We start from the raw sequence: 18,571 nt of genomic DNA, 5'->3' as shown, positions 1-18,571 counted from the left end.
TCCTAGTTTGAATTTTGGTGACTGGCATAGTTGAAAACTGCTTTGGAAAAAACACATTCTTTTTTTGTGGGACTTCTGCTGACTTGTTGAATTCCTTAGAGGGAGCTGACATAATGCTGGTAATCTTTCCTTTTTTTCTCCCCCCACCTGCCATGCAGGAGAAAAATCCCCCTTTTAAAATCTTGAGTGTCGCTAGATGGCAGCATCTTCAATGTTTCTAAAGGAAATTACGCGGGTATAGAGAAATGTATCAGCTGAACTACAAATCCCAACAAGCACAGCAAAAAAGAATAAAACTTCCTTTGGTACAAAGGTCGGTAAGCATAGCAAGTTGTTTGAGGTCTGCTGGTGAGTGATTATATTGTTATTTTTTAAATGCTTAATTCTGTTAGAATCACCATGATGTGTGTTCAGAAAACCTGCTAGTTTGAGAAATGTATTGCTAGCATATTTCGCTTCCCAAGTGCGTGAAGATGGCTTGAGGAAGTGCTTTGGCTGATCAGGATTTTTCCACTGAAAAGACATATGTGAGAGCAAAGGGTAATGAAGAACTTCCTGCATCTTGAGTGAGCACTTTGAGGTGATTTTTCTGATACTTGGAACTTTTGCTAAAAGTCAGTAGAACTTCTCCCAAAATTTGGTTTTAGAGCAGATGCATTCTGCAAAACTTAGTATGTTAAACAGTGCCATCCAGTCATGTGTGCAGTCTGATTTTGCTTGGTTAGCTGACTAGGTACTTTTCACTTCTAGTGACCCAAAGGATATATTAAGACAGGCCTAACCTCATATAGCCTACCCTCAGAGACATCCTAAGAGATGTCTTTTTACTAGCCAACCTAAAAAAAGGATTTTAACGTATTGTGGTCTTTCCCCTAATTATAAAGGTGTGTAGTGATCTGTTTCCCCATGCACATGCTCAGCTATGGCAAAAAGCCTGCAATGAGGTGTTTCAATGTCCTGAAACACAGTATATAGCTTAGTCTGACTTTAAATCAAATGGGATAATGGTTTTCTTATATTGGAGTAGAAAGAATTTTAAATTTAAAAATAAAAAGCCTGATAGGTTGAATCTCAAACCTTTAGGGGAACATACCAGTTTTTCTGCAACTTTTGTCTGGAAAGGCTTCTGAGAAAGCAGACAGAATTTCTGTTCAAGATCAAACTGAATAATTTGCTTTCAGATGTGGGACCCTAAATTCAAGTCATTAATCTAAGTCACAGCATAGATTTGAGCATCTCTAGAAGACAGGGTTAACTGCTAACCCAGAGGATATTCTGGCATCTGTGTCTAACTTCTCAATGAAATACTCAATGTGTTGGATTCATGCATTTATTTAAAAACTGCATATTCATGAGAAACCTTTCTGCACTCATAGCTATGTAAAGAAACTTTGCTTTGCAGATTTTGAAAGTGTGGAAAAGGTTGCTTATCATGTACTCAGTTAACAAACACCAGAGATTGCGCTCTGACTGGAATACAGTAATCTTACTTTTTAGGTAATGGTTTGAAACATCTTGCTCAGTAATTTACTCCTTAAACAAGCAATAAGCCTACTGAAACCTTCTTTGAATCTGTGGGAGTGAAATGATGGCATTTGCTTATACTTTCCATGCAGTATTTCTTTAAACATAACAAAGCCCTTGAAAGGGTGTGCCTCAGCAGCAGAGATGACTGCGCTTTGCCTTCTGACTACTACTGGTTCAGTAAGGTGGAACTTCCTAGAGGAGGAAAATTAAGTTCTCCTTTCCCCTCTACCCCTTGCTCCAAGCGCGCTCAGTAGTTCCCAGAAAACAAAGTGGGAGAGACAAGACAGAGCTTCATTCCCCCTCACGCCCCTTGCCCTATGGAGCAGGGAATCTGCAGTGCTGGGAGATTCCCAAGACGAGTCAGAGCAGACACAAAGGCCAGGCCACAGAAGCAACAGAAAGAAAAATGTTTTATGGAGCCCAGGAGGGTATTTTCCAGAGTTTGTTGCAATCTAGGAAGTCAGTGTTTAGTCTGAGAGGAGAAAAAGAAAGGCCTGCTTTGTAAGAACACAATGTGCAATGAAGAGTAGTTTACAAGCTATTTTATATTTCTCTTCTGCTTCATCTCAAATTTTCCTCTGTTCATGAAAAAATAAATTCTAGTTTCTGTTATAATATAGCTTGGCTTTTGAGTTCAAACACCTTTTTGTCCTTTTTGGGTCCTTACTGATACATGCAAGGTTGAGGCAGTCCCACCTTAGAACACCGACTGACTCAGAGGCACATCATAACAGAACAGGGCTCCGATTTGAGAGTAGAAATGCTTGGATCATCTGGTTTTCAGGATCCACTTGCATGTGTTTCCCCGGGAGTGATGATGTTCATTCTTTTAAAGTTTCTGTGACATCTTCTGCCTGCACAGGTCGGCAATATGGGTCGACTTGATGGGAAGATAATACTACTGTCTGCAGCAGCACAGGGGATTGGACGAGCAGCTGCTATTGTAAGTTGAGAAAACTTTGTTCTTTAGTTAGGTTCCTGTACCCTATCTAGCTCTCTTATGCTGGCTTGTCTAATGATACCTGCACCAAGCAAGCTCTTAAATTAATAAACTAGGGGTGAAGCCAAAGACAACCTCAGAAATACTCATTGAAAAATTTAAGGAAGAACATAGTCACTATACAGTATTATTTGTTCTTTGTGCTGTCTGAACTTCTGGGAGTCTTCAAAGCTGGATAGTGGTATTAAGTAACACGGGCAGCACTGGAAAACAGCTGCAACCACTTTTCTAGCAGTATGTGGTCATGCTATCTGTACCTCTAATCAAAAATCTCTGCTTCTTTGTTCTGGGAGAAGATGATTAGGATAGTAGGTGAGTTCCCTGTTATAAGGGTCCTTGATTTCCTGTTATAAGGCTGGATACTGCAAAGATCCCCTGTAGCAGAACCAGATGTTTTATGTACACTGATAGTTGATGTAACTAAGCCTAGGTGATAAAGAACACAGCTACAAGGTTGTTCACATGAGCAGCTGTGAGAAACACTTTAAACATTATAGTTATTTATTGTTAAACAGAAACTTCTGGTTAGTTTATAATTCCTTTTGGCCAGTTCTGTGCCTGCCATTTGTTTCCTCCGTAGCAGATAGATAGAGAAACTAGCAGAATTATTTCAGTAACTCCACAATGTAATAAACAAACCATGAAAAACTTCTATAAACAGGAATTTTGCCAAACTAGTTTCTTGTGCAACCTTTTCTGCACTTAGATTAAAACACTTGGTTCAGGAAGTAGGTCATTTTCCTGATGATTTCACTTTGTAAATACCCAGCAAGCTATGGAGAGGGGTAGCACGTTTAATGCCACTATCCTCTTAAGCAGTCCTAAAGACAATTATTTTGAGGATAAGGGGCTACAGTATTTTTCTGCTGGTCTGAGACTTCAGAACACTTTTTGAAATATAGGTTACTCTGTTTTGCATAGTTGTCATTTCATCAGTAAGTACAATGCAGAGGAAGCAGGTTTTGAGGGGTATATCAGCAATGAAGGAATATCTCAGGTTGAGTATTAAAGAAAGGTCATGCTTTTGAATTTTGCTCTATTCAGTGATTTGGATGTGAAGGACTTGATTCAAGTTTATATACCATTGTTTCTTTTCTTAGATGGCATGTAAAAATATAACTTCATTTACAAATGGTGTAACTTCATTTAAATCCAGTAGTACAAACTTAGTTCTAGCCCTACGCATTTGGAACATCCTTGCTAGCACACATGCAGCTAGTAAGGGCAATAATAATAATGGCTGTATTAGTCTGGTTACTGTTTCTGATGCTTTATTTATGGGTTTGTTATTCTGAGGAAAAGATTGTAAATCTCTCTAATATCTCTTAGAGTTACTCAGTTGTCCCCAGGACATTTGTCCATTGATACTCATCGCTTCCTCACATGCCCAGAATGAAAAGGGGAAGAATAGTTGCCTTCAGCCAACTTTTATTTCAATCCAAAAAAGATATGAGAAGAAAACAGTCTTTATTCCTGTTAAAATCTGTAATATCCAAGTGTAAATTGTTTATTTTGCTTATGTTTTTCAGGCTTTTGCTAAAGAAGGAGCCAAAGTCATTGCTACAGACATCAATGAGTCCAAGCTGCAAGAACTGGAGAAATATCCAGGTAAATAATCTACAGTAGATATTAGTTCAATTCTTGCAAGTTTTTTTGTAGGCAGGCTGAAATATAATTAGAGGTTATGGCTAACTTTAAAAGGCAGGGGAAAAAAGAAAATATTCAGAGTAATTCTTTAAATATTGGCATTGCTTTATTCTGTGCTGTAGAGTGGCAGGGACTTTGTATGTAAAATGCTGGCATTCAACTGCAACATCAGCATTTCAGACAGAATATTCCAGGTATGTGGAATACCTTTGTGGCTTTTGTGTGTCACAGAAGCAGTTGATTTCTGCTTTCCAGAATGGCACCTATTTTGATTAGCTGTTTAGACTGCTGGGCTGATTGTCAAACATTCCGCTAAAGGCATGGAATGCTTTTCCTTGAACATAAGAGCTAATCATCAGCTATACAAAAAGTGGATTTAGTGTCTTGCATTTCCATCAGCCATACTTGGTAAGGAACTCATTAAAAACATAGCTGCCTAATAGGAATTGATATGTCTTTAGAAACTAATTCCACCATTACCAGATAAGCCTATTTTGTTAGCAGAAGTGCTTGGGACTGAAGATTGTTTTCTTGCTGATATCACAAGAAGAAACTTCAAAGAGCAGGTTTTGCATAGCTGTTTTCTTTCCACTTAAAGTGACACAAGTGAGAGGACATCATTTAAAATAAATTTATCAGTCTTAAAATAAAAAATAAGACAGGTATATATCATAACAGAAAATACTTCTAAATTTGATGCAAGGAAGTGAATGCTGGACTTCATGATTTCCTATTATCTCAAAAAAGTTTAACATCAGTCTTGGACTGTAGGCAGATACTTTCAGCCAATGCAACTGGATCTGAAATAGTATCACCTTTACACAGCTAAGTGCTAAGCTAACCTGAGCTACCCTTACAATTCTGCTAGTATAGCAGCTCTGCTAAAGGTATCAGTAGTTCAGGTAACTCAAACATCTGTTTAAACTGTGGAGGCTGACCTGGCAGATGTTGCCTGAAGCGGGTTGGGGAGTGTTTGCCCCAACTGCTCTGCAGAAAGTTGCCTGTTTCTGCAACAGGCATGGGTTGGACAGTAAGCATATGCAAAAATACTTTTCCGTGGCACCACTCAGAGTGAACATCTGTCTCCTCTCTCATTGGAGTTCCCTACAAGCAATCTCATTGTAATTCTTTAGGAACTTTGGGACTTTCCAGCTTCGTTCTCAGGGTGTTTAGGAAAGCGTTACGTTTTTAACTGCACATTGCTTCCCCTCAGCTAGTATGTTCAGAAGGAAACAGAATTTTCCATGTACTCTCAGCCATTTCTGTTCTTTTGACCTATTAGTTAAAGCCTAATTCATCAAGGCTTGGTGCATCATGGTCTTTGAATTTAATCCAGGTGAGGTGACTCCACTGCTGATGTTAGTCACCAGCCTGTAGTCTTACCAATTGCATCATCATATGCAAATCTCTTCAGAAGCATATGTATCGTTTAACAAAGGCATATAAAGCATGTTCATGGACTTATCAGTTTGGCTTCAAAAGATGCAGGTTTTTCTCCATTTGAAACCAAATTCTCCCATCACTTGGACATCACTCAGATGCTTTACAGCTAGCTTTACGGCATTTCATAGAATCATGTAGGTTGGGTGTGATCTCCAGAGACTGTCTAGTCCTATCTCCTGCTCAAAGCAGGTTGTTGGACCAGGCTGCTCAGGACCATGTTCAGTCAAGTTCTGAATATCTCCAAAGATGAGAATTCCATGACCTCTCTGGGCCCCTGTTCCAGTGTGACCACTGTCATGGCAAAAACAAACAAAAAATCCTTGCATTGAGTCGAACTTTTCCGTGTTCCAACTTCTTTCTGTTGCCTTTCATGCTTTTATGCTATGGGCCTCTGAGAAGAATCTAGATCCATAGTCTGTACGCCTTCCCAATAGGTAGACATGTATTGACTGCGTGTCACTACTTACACATGATGAAACTGTGGTTTGGGGCACGGGTATTCTGCACTGGATGTCCCTTAGTCCTAGATGCAGCCTATGCCATGTCCAGGCTGTGGCAAAGGGGTAATTGCAGCAAGCCTTAGTGCCATGAAAACCTGATTGCACCCACTGAGGGAACTGTTGGAGTACTTCCACACATCGAGATTTCCTTTCAGGATAAAAGCTGGTGCATTTGAGAAGGGTGCACAGCCCGATGTTTACTGTCAGCATGGAGTTAGGGTGCAGGCAGGGTGTATCATGAGGTACACTTATTCCATAGTGAGGTCTCAGTCTTGACATCAGTGAGAGAAGTTAGTTGTGTTAGATTACTGGAAGCTTCTTATTTAAAATGATATGTAGATTTTATCATATATTGCAGCTCATCTGGAAGTGTAGTTTGCTTTGCTCTTTTCATTTCTGGATAGCACTGCTCTGGCTGGCCCCTTAAAACATTTCTGTTGAAGAGGGGTTGGTTCTATGGAAAAGTGTTTGGAAGAGAGCTGCACCTCTCCCTGTTTTGAGGTCATTACATTTCTCAATCTCTCAGTGAACTTCTCTGAACAAAATAGAAGGATGATGATGATTATGTTTTTAGTATCAATGGTTTTCTTGAAGGTATAGCTACAGACACAACCAGTGCTATAAGCACTGACAGTGACAGCTATCAGGGGCTCAAATAAGTAGAGCCTTATAGCAAAGAGTAACAAATTTCCAAGTGTTCTTTGGTTGGTTGGGTTTTTTGTCAAACAATAAATAATTGCAAAAACATGAACATCATGGTTTTTAAACTACATTTATTATAGAGGCAATCAAACTGTTACAATTCCTCTTCATTTCTATTATAGCTATGATGTAATACCAGGTTATGTAAAGTTAATAATGGCTTATGCAAAAACACTTTTCCTGATTAAATGTTATAAAGCTGGTACATATGGATAGATGTCATGTAATGTGATCATGACAGTACGTCACACCTGTAATTAGTTCCAAGGAATTATTATTCTATAATGGTGGGTATGAAAGCTTGTTAGGATTATACAGACTCTGTAATTCTTTAGTCTGGAAGTACAGCAGAACTCAAATGCATTGGAAATGGCTTTTATGGTAAAGGACACTAACTCATCTGCTTGTGTGATGCTATGTGACAGTCTTTTAAAGACCCTTCTGAAGGTTTAAATAGCATGCCATGCTGTCCATTGCTGTCCTGATTTAACCGTTACATTACACTAATGATCAAGCGTAGCTGTCAGCCAGTCTCCATGTCTTGGTGCACTACTGAGAGGGGACCATTCCTGGCAAATCACTGAGTTGAACAGGAGCTGTAGTCCTCAGCACTTCTGAAAATCAAACTGCTGCTCTTTAACCAAAAAAGTGAAATAAATACCATGTTTTTATAGGAATTCAAATACAGGTTCTGGATGTCACCAAGAGGGAACAGATAGAAAATCTGGCCAAGGAGATTGAAAGGATTGATGTCCTTTGTAACATTGCAGGGTAATCAGCTTCTATTTCATCCTCCTCCTTTTTCCTTTTTTCCCTGTCCTCCAAAAGTACTTCCTTTTACGTTATTCCTTTAATTTTAATGAGTTTTATACCTTAATGTAAATTTTCATGTATTTTCATCAAAACTGATCTCTTTGTGTGCAGCCATGTTACCCAGGCCAAGATAAAAATGGTTCTGGAAATTGAGCTATAAGTTCCCCCCGGCTCTGTGGGTACCTTGTACTGATTGCTTTGGTCCCCCTGGCACCACAGCAAGTGAAGCTGGTGGTCTGCCTGTGTTGTATCTATTTTTTGGAATTTCCCTATTACCAAACACTTCTCTGCACATATGGGGTCTGTCTCATGTCTCTGATGCTCATCATAAGAAATATACTGTTGCATTGCTTTCTTGAGAAGAGCTATTGTGCCTACTTTATAAGGTTGGAAGGGTTGGCTATTACAAAAAAGCAATAGAAAAATGTGCATACAAAGCCATAGATTTGTAAACCGCAGACAGTAATCCATTTTATGTGCTTATTCCAGGTTTGTTCATCATGGAACCATTCTGGAGTGTGAGGAACAAGACTGGAATTTTGCTATGAACCTCAATGTTTGCAGCATGTATCTAATGATCAAGACATTTCTTCCTAAGGTAAGTCTCTGTTGCATTGTGTTTAAAGTGGGGCAGGTCTAAGTCATTGCCACTGTGACAGCATGGGATTTGGAATAAAAATGTGAGTATGAAGCTTTGGATAGGGAAGGCCCTTAAATTATAATGATCCCACTCTAAAGCATTCTCGGCATTGTCTAAACCTTCAAGTAGACAATATATCTAAAGGAAATTATAGAGATGATTAATTTAGGGGTTTTGCCCTGTGTAATTTGTAAGTAAAATCCTCCAAATACAGAGCAGCAAGGGAGCTAGTGTAATACAATAAAGCACAGCACACAGCTACACATTATGTAGCAAAACCACTGCTACAAAGTATTTAAAAATATACATTAATATGAATTTTTTTCTGCAACTGGGGAAACTACCCTATGAAGCAGTTCTGTAGCACTGATGGCAACATGCTGGTTATATGGAAACAATAATCCAATTAAATAAACAATCTAGCAGCTTGAGGACTCTTGCTTTTGTGAATAACTAGCTTCTGGACTACAAAAGCTTGTGAACTGAATAGTGTTTGTTTCCTGTGAATGCAAAGGCCACAGTTGGTAGCTGTCACCAGGGTGACTGGATGATTTCTCCCCTCCTTCCCCCCCTCCCACTCCCAAAATTTTGCTCTGGTCCTGGCTTTTTTCATCTGATCTTCACTTTCAAAGGCTCTCATAACTGTGTTAGGCACCTCAGGTTTTGGGATGCCTAAAAAGTTTATAAGTTTCACAAACTTAGCTACAATTCAAAGACATCAGAGAGCTGCGACTTATCCTTCTCCAAAGCAAGAAGGATTTGAACAGAATCACTAGAAGAATTACACTGGTAAATGGCACGAGACTGATGTCCGTGTAGTGTACTGGACAAGATGGCAATGATTCAGAGGTCACTAAAAACGTTATGAACAACTATCTACAGAACAGCTCACAGCAGTGGGTATTTGTCAGTAAAAACATTCAGCTTCGAATCACGGAAGCCTCATTGTCAGAACGTGATTGAGTGGGAAGTTTCATGTGAAGAGCACATGCCCTGTTGCACGTGTGGATTCACGTCATGCTTTACCGATCAATAACATTTTACAAAGATAAGACACCATCTTAGATTTCCCTGGAAAGGTAACTTCACCCTAATTAACTAAATAGCTACATTGGGATCATACAGAAGAACCTGTAGTCTTTTTGTTTGTTTTTTAATTTCCTGTGTCATTCTTTCTTATCGTGCAGCTTGGAACACGAAAGACTGCAGTAATTTTGTTTTAATACTCATTCCTGTCAGTAGGGAAGGAGATAAACCTTGGGGCAGGCAAGCAGCAGGAACTTTATACCTTGTTCTCAGCCTGGTTCCTCTTCATTTTATTTTAAATGCACAAATTTCTTGGTGGTCCAGAGTGAAGCTGATGTCAGTGCTCCATATTTTCGTGGTTCTGTCTAGATATATGGAGAAGGAACAAAACACTTTTCTTGTCTTCTACATCACTTTTGAAATGATTTAGGAGAACTTAGTGAGATTCTCACTATCTGCTTTACTTCAGATCACTTCAAATCACTTCTGCTTTACTTCAATAGATCAAAAAGCGATAAGCACTTATCCATGCTGACGAAGCTGTTATCCTGGATATCAGCTGCATTTAGGGTTGTTCTAGTGGTTGTTATGGGCCTGCTGGTGACAGAATAGTTCACATTTGAATGATACAAGTATTCTTTTGCAGATGATTAAGCAGAAATCTGGAAATATTATAAATATGTCTTCTGTGGCATCCAGCATTAAAGGTCAGTAGCTTTCTAGAGAGTTGCTTTTATAAATTTTTCATAGTCCTAAAATATCCTGTTGACACTCTGGGTCTGTAGAAATTTGCATATCCAATTTGGAGAAAATTTTGATCCTTGGTGCGTGTGCTTGATGAAGCATGTTGCAGTTACGTTGTTACGTAGCAACTGCTCATTCAGCGCACGGAATGAGCTGCTCTCAGGGACCAAATTGAAGCTTTGCAGTGAAAAGAGGCAGCCTGTAGACATCTTGTTCATTTGTTGTAGGTAAGGTTTTGTGACAGAGGATTACAGAAACAGAGTGCATCCCAGGAAAGGAAACCGCTACAGAGTTGGGCCTGCTGCTTGGTGCTGACTTCTTTTTAGGTTGCCCAGGTGGTCACTGTGGTCCTCTTTTTCTGATTACCCAGTGGAGAGCCCCTATGGCCTGCTTTTTATAACTATGCAGGTCTCATATGTAAAGGGGAGAGATGTGATAATGCCACTGCACAGTGATATTATGAGAAGAAATTCTTCAGTTGTCTTTAAAAAAAAATAATAATAAAATTAATTTTAGACGACAAGTGTAAGACCTTAGAAAAGCCAAAAAGTTAGAGCAATCTGCAGGGTGTGAAACAAAATTATATGAATAAAAAAATAAATATTCCTCAGCTTTGCATTTAGAAGGCACTGTCCATCCTATGGAGGGATGCAGCATTTAAAAAAAAAAGGGGGGGGGAGGGGGATACATAGACTACATACAAATGCACAGATGTAAAGTTGCATAAGCACTGAAGTCCTGGTCTTTGAGTTTTTGAATCGGTGCTCTGAATGTTTTATATTATCCTTTTATCAGTTTGCATTAAATAAAAGGGAACTACTCTTTTAGTGATAACTTGCTATATATGTACTTCAGAGAAACCATAAATAACTAACAATTACGTAAGCCCTATAGCTGTGTTTCCCAAAGAAAACTGAGGTTAATAAACAGATGGGCCTCTACACTTGCCAAATTTTTGTTTGCTCATTCTGTTGTTTTTTCTAGATTACTTGCCAGATTTATAGTTTTGAAAAATGCTGTGTTTTATTCTCGTCTATGCCTGAGGAGAATTTTAGCTAGCCTACCCTTGTGGAAAGACTGTGTGCTACAGGAAATGCTTGAGTCAGAAGCAAATGCATATAGAACAAACTTGTCTGTCTTTTTTTCTTAATACGTTTCCATGCTGTCTTCACACCAACCTCCTGTTAGGAGTTGTGAACAGATGTGTTTATAGTACTTCTAAGGCAGCAGTTATTGGTCTAACAAAGTCTGTGGCTGCTGACTTCATTGAGCAAGGCATCAGATGCAACTGCGTATGCCCTGGTAAGTATTCTTACAGTATTTCGGAAACTTGGAGCAGATGCTAAAAAACATATGGCTCAATTTAGTTTGACTTTATTAACGAACAGTAGACTTGCAAATGGCAATTAAAGTTACCGGGAGTCAAAAAGAACAAGACACATTTCAAACCTCTCTGAGATGTAAAATAGAAAATCGTTACTTTTATAATTAGACTGAGCTGTACCCAGCCCAGCACTTTTAACCCAGCACTGAGACATCTAAGCATATGCACATTATGTAAGCGTTACATAGTATTTACATGTTTATTTGCCTGGAAGTTAAAAGCAGTCTAGGGCTAGCTAGCAGGCTAGCTATTGTTTAACAATCTGCAAAGTATTGAATCTCATTCTCAAAGCATTCTGTCTTTTATTGAAATTTAGGTTCCTATGCTAAGTTGATAGTTTTGCAGTCTTTCTCCTGCATCATATTACGACATTACCTGTAGGTGTTATACCATACAACTAAAATCAGTGAAAATGCATTCTTTATCATAATTGTTGATACACTTGAGTTTTAATTATTGAATTTCAAACTTTTGCTTAGGAACTGTTGACACACCATCTCTACAGGAAAGAATTAAAGCCAGGCCTAACCCAGAACAGGTTAGAAAGCAATTTGTTTGATCATGTATATACATGCTAAACACCTTTAAAAACAAACAAAACACACCCACTTCTGTCCAGACTCCAGAATATCCCATATTTCAGAGTATGAATGGTAACATAACAATAGTGTGTCCTTCGATAATCTGGTCAGTTTGTGCTCAAACTGGGGTCTTAAAATGCATCATAAGGCATTTGCTTAGTGAATGCAGAGGGTCTGTCATCTGTGGAAGAATTTGCAGCCATTGCTTACAATATCTAGTGCGAAAAGAGAGTATGTTCACTTCTTTGGCATGTATCAGTCACAAACTAGTGCACAACCATTATAGAAAGGGCATTCTGGCATATGCTTTTAAAAATGACTTAGGATCTTCCATCATACTAAGTGGATAACTGTGAATCCTCGTTTGAAGGGCCTGGGAATATCTACCAACAAAGGAAGAAGGGCTTCTGTCGGCTTTACTCTGGAACCAGAGGTTTAAGTCTGCTCTCTTAATATTTTTCCAAACTGAAATTCATACCATTAAGTTACCCTTCTAGTTTCTTTTTCTAGCATAGATTCCCTACCCAGTGTATTAAAGTTTTGACCTCATGGCTTGTTTCCAGTATTGCTTTGCATGTGTCACACAATAATCAGATTAAAATATTTGTTTTGTTTTTTTGATACACCCAATGCTGTTATATCTAGGCATTGAAAGACTTTCTAGCCAGACAGAAGATTGGTAGGATTGCTACTGCTGAAGAAGTGGCCCATCTGTTTGTGTACTTGGCTTCTGATGAAGTAAGTACCAGACAATAAAATTCTGTCACAGAATCCCATGCTACCTTGCAGCTTCACAATAGAGAGAATCTGTTTTAGGAGGATTGATATTGTCTTTGAGCTGAATTATTACAAAAAAAGAAAACTGGCCATCCTTTACTGAGTTCAACCTGTAATACACAAAATGCCCTGAATGCTGACAATGATTGTTAAGGTGTTACATACTTGGAACTGTAGCTTGGATGTTTCATGCCCGAATCATTCTGAACAATAGCAGAAATGATCATCTCTGCTGTTCCAAGTGGCTTTATTTCCACCACAGCTGGAGCATGTTTTAAGGAGGTAGAATTAGTGCAGTGGTCACCTACCTGTGCTGTGCAAGGGCAAATGTTTGTGTAGAACCGCTAGAGATCTTAGCAGAAATTCCAGCACTCAGAATGAACGTTCCCTTCTGGCATAACCAATAAACCCATTGAGGTTGTTATGGACCAAACTCATGATGACTACTGCAAATAACAATGAAAACGCATCAAGCTTGTTTCGTATACTGTGCTACAAATTTACTGTGGATCTAAAATTGAACTGGATTCCACTGGACTTGTCCAGCAGTCCTAGTGAGCATAACGAAATACTTTAATGGAATTAGTTTGGTCTTAGTTTTTCCCTCTATCACTAATCTGTTTCTCACTTTCATCTTGGATTACTGTTTCTGTAAAGCTACTAATTTAATGCTTCAGTACTGACCTAGAGAGAAGAATGTCACCCTCTCAGTTGCTTACCTCACTTTCTGCATCATCTAAATTTTAAGTCCCCTTATAATTATTGGCTGACCTGGTCAGATTCTGCTCAGCTGAACAGAGCTAATAACATCACAGTGTAAGGTATTATTGCCGCAGGTGAGCTCTCTGAAATCCACCTTATGTGAATTCTTATATTCAGGATGTATTATCGTCTTAGTGCCTTTAATAATAATTTTGCTACACTCCACTAAGTTAGGTGAAAGGCTTCCATTTTTAAGTTTTTTATAGTCTGTGCATTTGGATCTACTGTTGGTTTTGTTTAAAAAAAAAAAAAAAAGTTTTTATGAAAAGAAATCAGTTTCTGATAAAGTTAAATTAGTGTTTTCCTGTAGTTAATAGCCATGAACTATTAGTAAAATTCATTGCTACTTTTTATATAATTTCAGTCTGCCTACATGACTGGCAATGAACTAATCATCGATGGAGGGTGGAGCTTGTGATTGAGCCTATCTGCGAATGGAAATTCATACTATGAAAGGCAAAAAATGGAGAGGATCATGTTTCTCAGTTAAGATAGTTTGCAAAAATTTAAGTCACTAACATGATGTCTTTCAAAACAAATTTAGTGTATTTTTACCACTCTGTAATCTTTCTAAATTGTTCTTACTGATATGCTTTTCCCTAAATAGTGAAACATTGGAGTAAAATGTACTTAATGTGACTTCTTTCATAAGAATAAGAGTTTAACCTTTAAGATATCAGTGTTGCAAGAATATTATTTAATGTACAAAATCTGAGTCTTGTTTTAAGCAAATCTAAATGAAAGGAATTGAATACTACCTTTATTCCCAGCCTCCGAAGTATATGCAAGTTAAACATTCACAATTAGATTTCCTAGTAGTGTTGACAGACTATCCAGGGGAAGCAGAAAGAGACTACTTTTAAATCAGCTGAACTGATCTTGAACTAAGTGCAGTTTAAACAACAGAAGAAAGAAATAATAGCAAATTTGAAAACTTCAAAGTTTGAATCATTTTGTTGGAGGTAATAGCTGTCCTGTGTTAGAAAACATACTAGTTCTTGCAAATTGCACTTGAAAGCATGTCATGATTTCCAAATTATGAGGTATGTTCTTTCTCCTCTCTATTATTATTAGCAAAATGTTCTAGAATTGTAATAACTGTAGAAAAAGTCTGTGTTTTGAATTGTGGGAAAGAATATCTGTCCCAAATCTGAAAACGCTCACATCCTAAGTGGAAGGTGCTGGACAGTCAGACGTGCTGTGGCCATAGTGTATGGGCACGTCAGACTTCCTGCACATACAGTATAAAGTCAGTCTGTACATGCTCAGCTGTGCTGTCCATCTGCAGTATCTGTTTTCCAGATACCCAGTGAGTTACATTGCTGGAATCTGGAAAGACAGTAGATCGTAACCCAAAAGGTAGGGCAACAGGTTACCATTAGGAGCCGTAGGATTGGCTGTTTTTTGTCTAAGCACCCAAAAGCTTATAGACACTCTTCATGAACCAGAAATAATGGAGGTGAGCCTGCTCTAGTGGTTGTTAAGACTAAAGTTTACAGCATGTGTCAAGCATAGAGAAGCTCATGTAGTTTTGCAGTCAGCTTGAAAAAATGAGTACTTTTACTAGTACCAAAGAGATTCTCCTGGGAAAGATGGAGGCCAGAACTGTTTCATTAATGGTATAGACCACTCCTAAAATGGTCTTGAAAGTATCACTACTATGTCTTTTTCCATGTACAGAAGAGTACTATGCAAGGACATCGCTGAAGTAGGCATGTGGGGTGGAGTATATGTGGGAGAAAGTATTACATTTACAGGGTGGATCTTCAGGAATGCATTCCAGTTCCAGCATACAAGCAAAAAGAGTAGATTTTAAAGCTCTAGATAGAGCAAAGATATTCCTCATCGGAAGGATGTACTGATAATTGTGCTAATACTGAACAAATATTGTCAAATCTGTAGGCTAGGTGCCAGGATTAGGCCTTCTGTTGCTTTGTTCTTAAATACCAATACAGGTCATGCTAAAACACAAGGCTAAGTTTCTCAGAAGATGACTGTTTCTGCAATAGTTTATGGGAAAGGAGTGGATTGATATCATTTTTGTGGTAGCACATTGGAGTGTCAATTTTGAATCAGAAACCTGTTGTGGTAAAGGCTCATTCTCTGAACAAAACATGGTTCCTGACCCAAAGGTCTTAAGGCAATGAACAAGCTGAATTCCAACACCCTTTATTATGCTGATAGACTGTTAAAATTGACATGAATGGTATGGGCTGACTGCCTATAAATATGGTTCCATTAAAAAATTGCACCTAGTTCTATTCATCTATTTTGTGAATGAAGTTGTAGACAATTGCATATATATGAAATTGTGGGAGGTGGAGGGGAGGAATTATAGGATAAATGCTGCTGAATATACTTGATCAGTAATCAGAAAACCCACAGTGTATACACAAATACATGCTAGTTTTGTGCGTGTTTCTGTAACAACACCAACTGCTATGTTTTTAAATGATTGCTTAAACTCTTTGATATTTATAGAGGCATTAATATAAATTATTTGATTTCCAAAGATATGAAACATGTCTGGTCAAAATCTGACTTATTGTTTGTAAATGTCAGATTTACTTATAATTTTTAAATGAAAAAATATTGCGGAGGTTGGATTCCTCAAACTCATCATGGCTTTAACTTTTACCTTTAATCATGGCTGGAGCATTCTGATCTTGTGTAGTTTGTTTATGGGGGCTTGAGTATTTTCTCTATTTCAAAAGAGTGACCCCAGCAGCAAAGCAGGATAAAGTTGAAGCAGAAATCCAAAGTTAACCAAAAAGCCCCCCACAAGTTCACTGAGGTAAATTAAAATGTTAAAAGTTCAGGCTGGCGGGATACTGTTTCAATGTTTTCAGAGTTTAATATGAGGGCCGAAGTGCTCCTTCTGTGGAAGGCTTACCTTGAAAAGAGTCTCCCCGCTGCAGCGACACTGGGAACTTGCATTGTCTATTTTGAAAATATAATGCAGAATTTCAGAGAAATTTCAGTAGATTTGTTACGTGCTGAACTCTAATAAACACTTCAAAGCTCACTGATGATTGTAATATACAAACTACTTAAGGGTTTTTTGGGTTTTTTTGTTAAAGCACTTTTGCCAGAAAAGATGATACCATCTGCATTTTACACGCAGAGCACTAAAGCACAGAAGTGAATTTATCAGAAATAGTCTGAGAAGTTGGTGGTCAAAAGAACTCCAAGGATTTCAACAGAGATTCTTGTCCCTTGCCTTATTAGCAGTGCTTTTCACAGATGTGTTAAGAGCTAAAAATGTGAAGTGTGTTCTAAGGTCTAGGGTTTTCCAGCAGATTTACTAGAATTATTAAATGAGATCACTCTGTAATGCTCTTGTGACCTCTTAAATCCCTGGTCTGTTTTTATGGAACTGTCTGATTCCCTTTCTTCTCCCTCCACCCCAGTGATAATGCAAAAGGGAGTTTTTTGACTTTTCAGATTTTAAGTCAATCTTCTCTTTTTTGGGGAGGGGAGGGTGAGGAACTTCCCTGATTCATGGTCCTTCTGGAAAATTTTGCCTGATCAAAAAGCAGCTTTAATTTTTTTAATAGATTTCTGGTCAGCCCTAATTCTGTGTAGTGCTACTAGGAACAAAGGAGCAACATGTTGCATTTGAATCTACTTCCACATACACCCTGTATGGCTTGCTGCATGAGGCTGAGACACAAGCTCTGTCCCATTCCCTCACACGTACTTACGGATGAGGAGAATGCCCTTAGTTCGTTTTTGAGAAGTAGAAATGTCTTGATGGAAGCACCACAAACATGCAAATATTTTTATTCAGATCATAGTGCCTCCCCCACCCCACTGCCTGTACTGCTGTCTGCCAGGGAGGGACTCTTCTTCACAGTGCAAAGGGAGAAGATGGCATCCGGGAAGCCTTTCAAATCCTCCCAAGCTCCAGCCTGAGGCTTCTGATGCCTGGTCCAGTGAAGCGGTGCCTTTGGAGGAGGGACTGTGGCGGCAGCGGCAGCAACAGCAGGGGAGGAGGAGCCAGAGCTGGCACAGAGCTGTTCTTGCTTATGGCCAGCAGATTATCATCTCTTCACCTCCGCGCCAAGGCACTAGCCGTGTTGGAGAGGCTGCACAGGGACCTGCTCTCTCTGCGTGACCCCTGCCATTCGCCAGGTAGGTTTTTTGCATCTCCCCCTCCGTCTTGTTGCATCTCCATCCCCTGTGGCTGCAGGCAGCAGGAGGGGTAACAAGGGGGACTATTTGTTGGCCTGGCAGGCAGGAAGCTAGCAGGGCGGGGGAAGGAGGTTGCATCAGGGCTAACGTCTTTTTGTGGATGATGCCTGTTTTCGTTTTTTTTTTTTCCCTTTTACCTAGTCACCTGCAACATCTACTGTCATGTTTTTGTTCTATTCTGAATGCTTGTTGTTCTGGTGGTGGTTGTGGTATTTTATTTATATTCCTTTCTGTGCTATCTGTGTGGGCAGAGCAGAAGTGTTGGCAGTCACCAGGGCAATAGAGCTAATAATACAGGCACGCACATGCTGCACCTGTCCGTCGTCCTGGAGTTCTACGCTGCCTCGCTTTTCTCCTCCCCAATTAAAGCCAAGTAAAATGAGAGGATCTAGCTAAAAAAAACTGTAATAAAAACCTTTCTAGTTTCAAAATAAGGAAAGTGTATTTTACAGGGTTCTGTTAAAATAAGTCTGTTATTGGTTGGTTTCTAAGACACAGGTCTTAACCCTGTGGTATGGATTTTGCTTCATGATTTCTCAATCTCTTTTGTTTGCAGATGGGACTGAAGTAAAAAACAAAACAAAACAAAACATCCTTGCCTGAGTTTGTGCTTGTGAACTAAGTACTCGCTTTGGTCTCGTTAATCCAACTAGCTGTTACTGAGAAGTAACAGCATGGAGAACCTGGCAGGGTCGAGGCCTCTGTACAGAACAGAGAAGGGCAGCACACACAGTAGCAGACTCCTTCCCTCCCACCTTGAAACCATTCCCACTGAGCTGAAGCAGGAAATCAAATCTCCTTGCTCAATCAATCTTTTCTTCCTTTTATACC

At 39.0% G+C, this 18,571-nt stretch overlaps 1 protein-coding gene across 2 annotated transcripts; it reads left to right on the top strand.

The window, feature by feature from the left end:
- Nucleotides 1-306: 306 nt before the first annotated feature.
- BDH2 (3-hydroxybutyrate dehydrogenase 2) lies at nt 307-16,714 on the top strand. Of its 2 annotated transcripts, none has more exons than XM_013951687.2 (10): nt 307-348; nt 2,390-2,470; nt 4,057-4,135; nt 7,494-7,590; nt 8,122-8,230; nt 9,945-10,005; nt 11,231-11,344; nt 11,906-11,964; nt 12,653-12,745; nt 13,911-16,713. In XM_013951687.2, exons 2-10 carry the CDS (start codon nt 2,399-2,401, stop codon nt 13,962-13,964), a joined length of 738 nt encoding a protein of 245 aa, XP_013807141.2. In that variant the 5' UTR covers nt 307-348; nt 2,390-2,398; the 3' UTR covers nt 13,965-16,713. The 2 variants fall into 2 exon arrangements, with proteins under 2 accessions (XP_013807141.2, XP_013807143.2); XM_013951689.2 differs by lacking the exon at nt 307-348 and adding an exon at nt 483-580 and having other exon boundaries at nt 13,911-16,714.
- Nucleotides 16,715-18,571: the final 1,857 nt, after the last annotated feature.

The sequence above is a fragment of the Apteryx mantelli genome, chromosome 5 (assembly GCF_036417845.1).
Source record: "Apteryx mantelli isolate bAptMan1 chromosome 5, bAptMan1.hap1, whole genome shotgun sequence".
Taxonomy (NCBI): domain Eukaryota; kingdom Metazoa; phylum Chordata; class Aves; order Apterygiformes; family Apterygidae; genus Apteryx; species Apteryx mantelli.
The sequence above is the reverse complement of the archived record's forward strand: the minus strand, read 5'-3'. Positions and strand labels throughout refer to the sequence as shown.